Here is a 3,513-nt window from a genome sequence, read left to right on the forward strand (position 1 = left end):
TTTCATGACCCACAGACAGTTACTGGTTTCTTTTTTTGCTCCATAATGAGCAATATATAGCCCGTATAAAGTTTTTCATGCTGGTCTCTGTTGTGTCCGTCCCTGTATGTGCTCCTGTATAGTACACGTGATTACACACACACATATATATATATATTAGTGGTTAGCACTGCAGCCCTGCAGCCCTGTGGTCCTGAGCTCAAATCCCACCAAGGACAACATCGGCAAGGAGTTTGTATGTTCTCCCCATGTTTGCGTGGGTTTCCTCTGGGTTCTCCGGTTTCCTCCCACACTCCAAAGACATACTGATAGGGAATCTAGATTGTGAGCCCCAATGGGAACAGTGATGATAATGTCTGTAAAGCGCTGTGGCATTAATGGTGAGGGGGTTTGGGCATATGCATCAATGGGGCCACCGAGCGCGTGCCTAAACGCAATGTGAAAGCACCCATAGCCATGTCTGCCCAGTATAGTCCTTGCACTTGTTGACCCCTCTGTTTTCTGCTTCTTCCGGAATGTTTAATCATTAATCATATTCCACGGTCAATACTAATTTATTAATCTTTTCAGATTTTAGGTGGAGAGTCCATTTGAAGACTAAAGAACACCCCACTTATGGTCATCAAATTAGTAGAAATTGTTCCTATAATCAACAGGAAGGAACTTGAAGGAACTTTTATCCCATATGATGTTGATTACCAGATGTCCATTAGCCAGACGTCTTGCTGTTCTTTGTCTTCCTGTGATTGTGCCCCTCAGCCAAGTGTTTATTAATCACCCCTGGCCTCCAATGAGTCTTCTGGAGTCCTGGTCATGAAGAGTCCTGCTGGTCTATTGTCTGTGAATTTTGGTTCATAATCTCACAAATGTCCACTTCTCCATCATTGCTGGAACCCTGGGGAACAATCCTTGAGATTCTTCTCGTCCTTTAAGAATTTTCCAAATTTTCCTCTTTTGATACTTCTGCTCTAACCATGTCTTCCATCGACGCGTTGCCTCCACCGAGGGCCTCACCCAACCAAGAACAGATCCAGAGCGACGCTCTAGAGGAGCACACAGACTTGTGGTGGTCCAGGGAGCCGGTCAAGTCCATAGTTTGCTACTGTTTCTCTGTTCTCCTTATCTTGGCCTGTGGCATTGGTGGGATTGTGCTCCTTTCCACCACCACCAGTCGATCTGGAGAATGGAGATTGGCAGTTGGAGCGACCCTTTGTATACTCGCCCTGCTGATTTTACTGAAACAACTTCTGAGCTCAGCTATCCAGGACATGCAATGTTTGAACAGACGTGACCACATCAATATGCTGAAGAGCGGAGGGTTATCAGATGTGGTGGTTTTTCTCGTAAGCTCCATAATTGTCCTAATTTGTGGGGTTTGCCTTCTTGTACTTTCGGTTACTGGAGAAACTCCAGGCTTTCCTCCCGTTCTGGTCACCATGCACAGTGTGGGGGCGACACTGATCATTGTTGGATTAATTATCCTCGTTGGTGTCATTATATTCAGTCTAGTGGTGTTTTGCAGATCTTGTGTTTCTGGTCGATTTCATTCCCGTATTACTGAGATTTTCTCCATCTCTGGGCAACTACATCAACGGCAGAACACCACCTCAAGTTTGGCCAACCTCATATGAGCTTTGCCAAAGTTACCAAATGGCATTGAGCTCTTCTGAATTATACCAAAATCTTTGAATCTGAGCCATAATTGTCATGGTTAGGGTGTGATGATGCCATGATGAGGACCACAATGTGGATATGATCATGTTATCCTGAAATCATGATGATGTCATGCTTAATTTATGGTGAGTTCATGATGAGGTCACAGTAATGTCATATTGAGGTAATTGGTGAGGTCATAAAAGGGTCATGATCATGTCATGGCAAAGTCAAGGGGAAATCATGACGAGGACATGATGGGGTCATAATGATGTCCTGTTGAGCTAATATTAGGATTATGATAGGCTCATGTTATGGGCATGATAGGGTCATGATGATGTCATGTTGAGATCCTGATAAGAATACAATGGGATCAGTATGATGTTATTTTGAAGTCATAATGAGGACAGTAGCTGCATAGAGGGAAATAATTCCCAATGGCCAGTCATTGGATTTCTTGGAACATTCTCAATCTTTAACTTAAAGGGATGTTCTCAAGTTTAAAAGTTATCCTGCATCAATTGGATACGGGATAACCTTCTGATCGCCGGGAGTCCAACCACCCTGGCCCCCACTGATCCTGGGAACTTGTGCTCTGTAAGCCCCATCTCAATGGAGCTGTGGTCGATCATGCACACTATTGCTCCATTTGTTCTCAATGGGAGTGCTGGAGATTGCCGAGCGCTGTGCTCAGCTGATCTCGGGATCGGTGGGGGTCACGGTGGTTGGACACTCATTGATTGGATCCTTTGGATAGGAGGTAACGTTAAAACTTGAGAAAACTCCTTTCATATTAATAATAAGAAAAGTAAGGATGTTCCTTTGACTCATATAGAAAATCTGATATTCCCTTTAGGAATGTACTGCAAACTCTCATGGGAGTCATCATGGGTAATGGCAGAAACAAACAAGTCACTTTCTGAATACTCATCTTAAGTGCTATCGAGTCTTGTACTCCAGTCACATCCGAAGTGAAAACAAACATTAATATGGCTTGTACTTCAAATTTATGACCTAATAGATGAGCTCTAACCAGGAGCAAAGTGCCTTTAGTTACAAGTGTCCTTGTCATGTCCGAGAGTCCTCTGCCGTCCTCGCTGCAATTTGTGGGGTCCTTGACCCGTCTTCTCTGCTGCATCCTTCACATGAAGTCACAATGGACTCAAACACTAGGAGCAAAGAAAGAGAATTGTGCTCACAAGACAAGCGGAGAAACTAGTAATCAGCAGACAGAGGAACCATCCATACAATGTAACAGCGTTTATCTGACCATCAAACTTTCCTTTTGCAGAAGTTACGCCTATGATAAGGAAATGTACTTAGAGGCAAAGCCTGAAGATCCAGGGCCCCGATGCAGAATCTAGAGCAAAGTTTACTTTGACATGTAACCGATTACATACTGCACCATTCATTCTAATAGCATATAACTATGCACGTGATGCGTCTGCAGAGAGAATGGGGCAATGCTGCAACTGCAGGAATAGCTGTATCAAAACTTTAGGTGCCCCATGCTCTATGGACAAAGTCATAAAACAGTTTGTACCAGAAGACCGGCATGAAACAGTTGCATATGTTGCAAAATTTTGCAACTTGCCTTTTTCTATACCAGTTTTGTCAACTTTTTCAAAAGTGAGTGGAGCTTAATATCAGGGGTGTAACACAGTCCAAATCTTCATTATAATTTATGCCACAAAAGTGACGAAAGTTATAGAAGAAATTAACTGGGTAGATTTCTGTCCCTGATGCACGGAGGTTGAAAGATGCGCCCAATTTCATTAATTAAATAGGAACATGTTATTGCATTATATTTTAGAAAAAACGACCCACTTATCATTAAAATTACACATTTATTTTAATTAA

General features: G+C 42.8%; 1 protein-coding gene across 1 annotated transcript; it reads left to right on the forward strand.

The window, feature by feature from the left end:
- Positions 1-837: 837 nt before the first annotated feature.
- TMEM125 (transmembrane protein 125) lies at positions 838-1,771 on the forward strand. Its single transcript, XM_077278121.1, has one exon. The coding sequence runs from the start codon at positions 975-977 to the stop codon at positions 1,629-1,631; it is 657 nt and encodes a 218-aa protein (XP_077134236.1). The 5' UTR covers positions 838-974; the 3' UTR covers positions 1,632-1,771.
- Positions 1,772-3,513: the final 1,742 nt, after the last annotated feature.

Source organism: Ranitomeya variabilis, chromosome 8 (genome assembly GCF_051348905.1).
Source record: "Ranitomeya variabilis isolate aRanVar5 chromosome 8, aRanVar5.hap1, whole genome shotgun sequence".
NCBI classification, from domain to species: Eukaryota; Metazoa; Chordata; class Amphibia; order Anura; family Dendrobatidae; genus Ranitomeya; species Ranitomeya variabilis.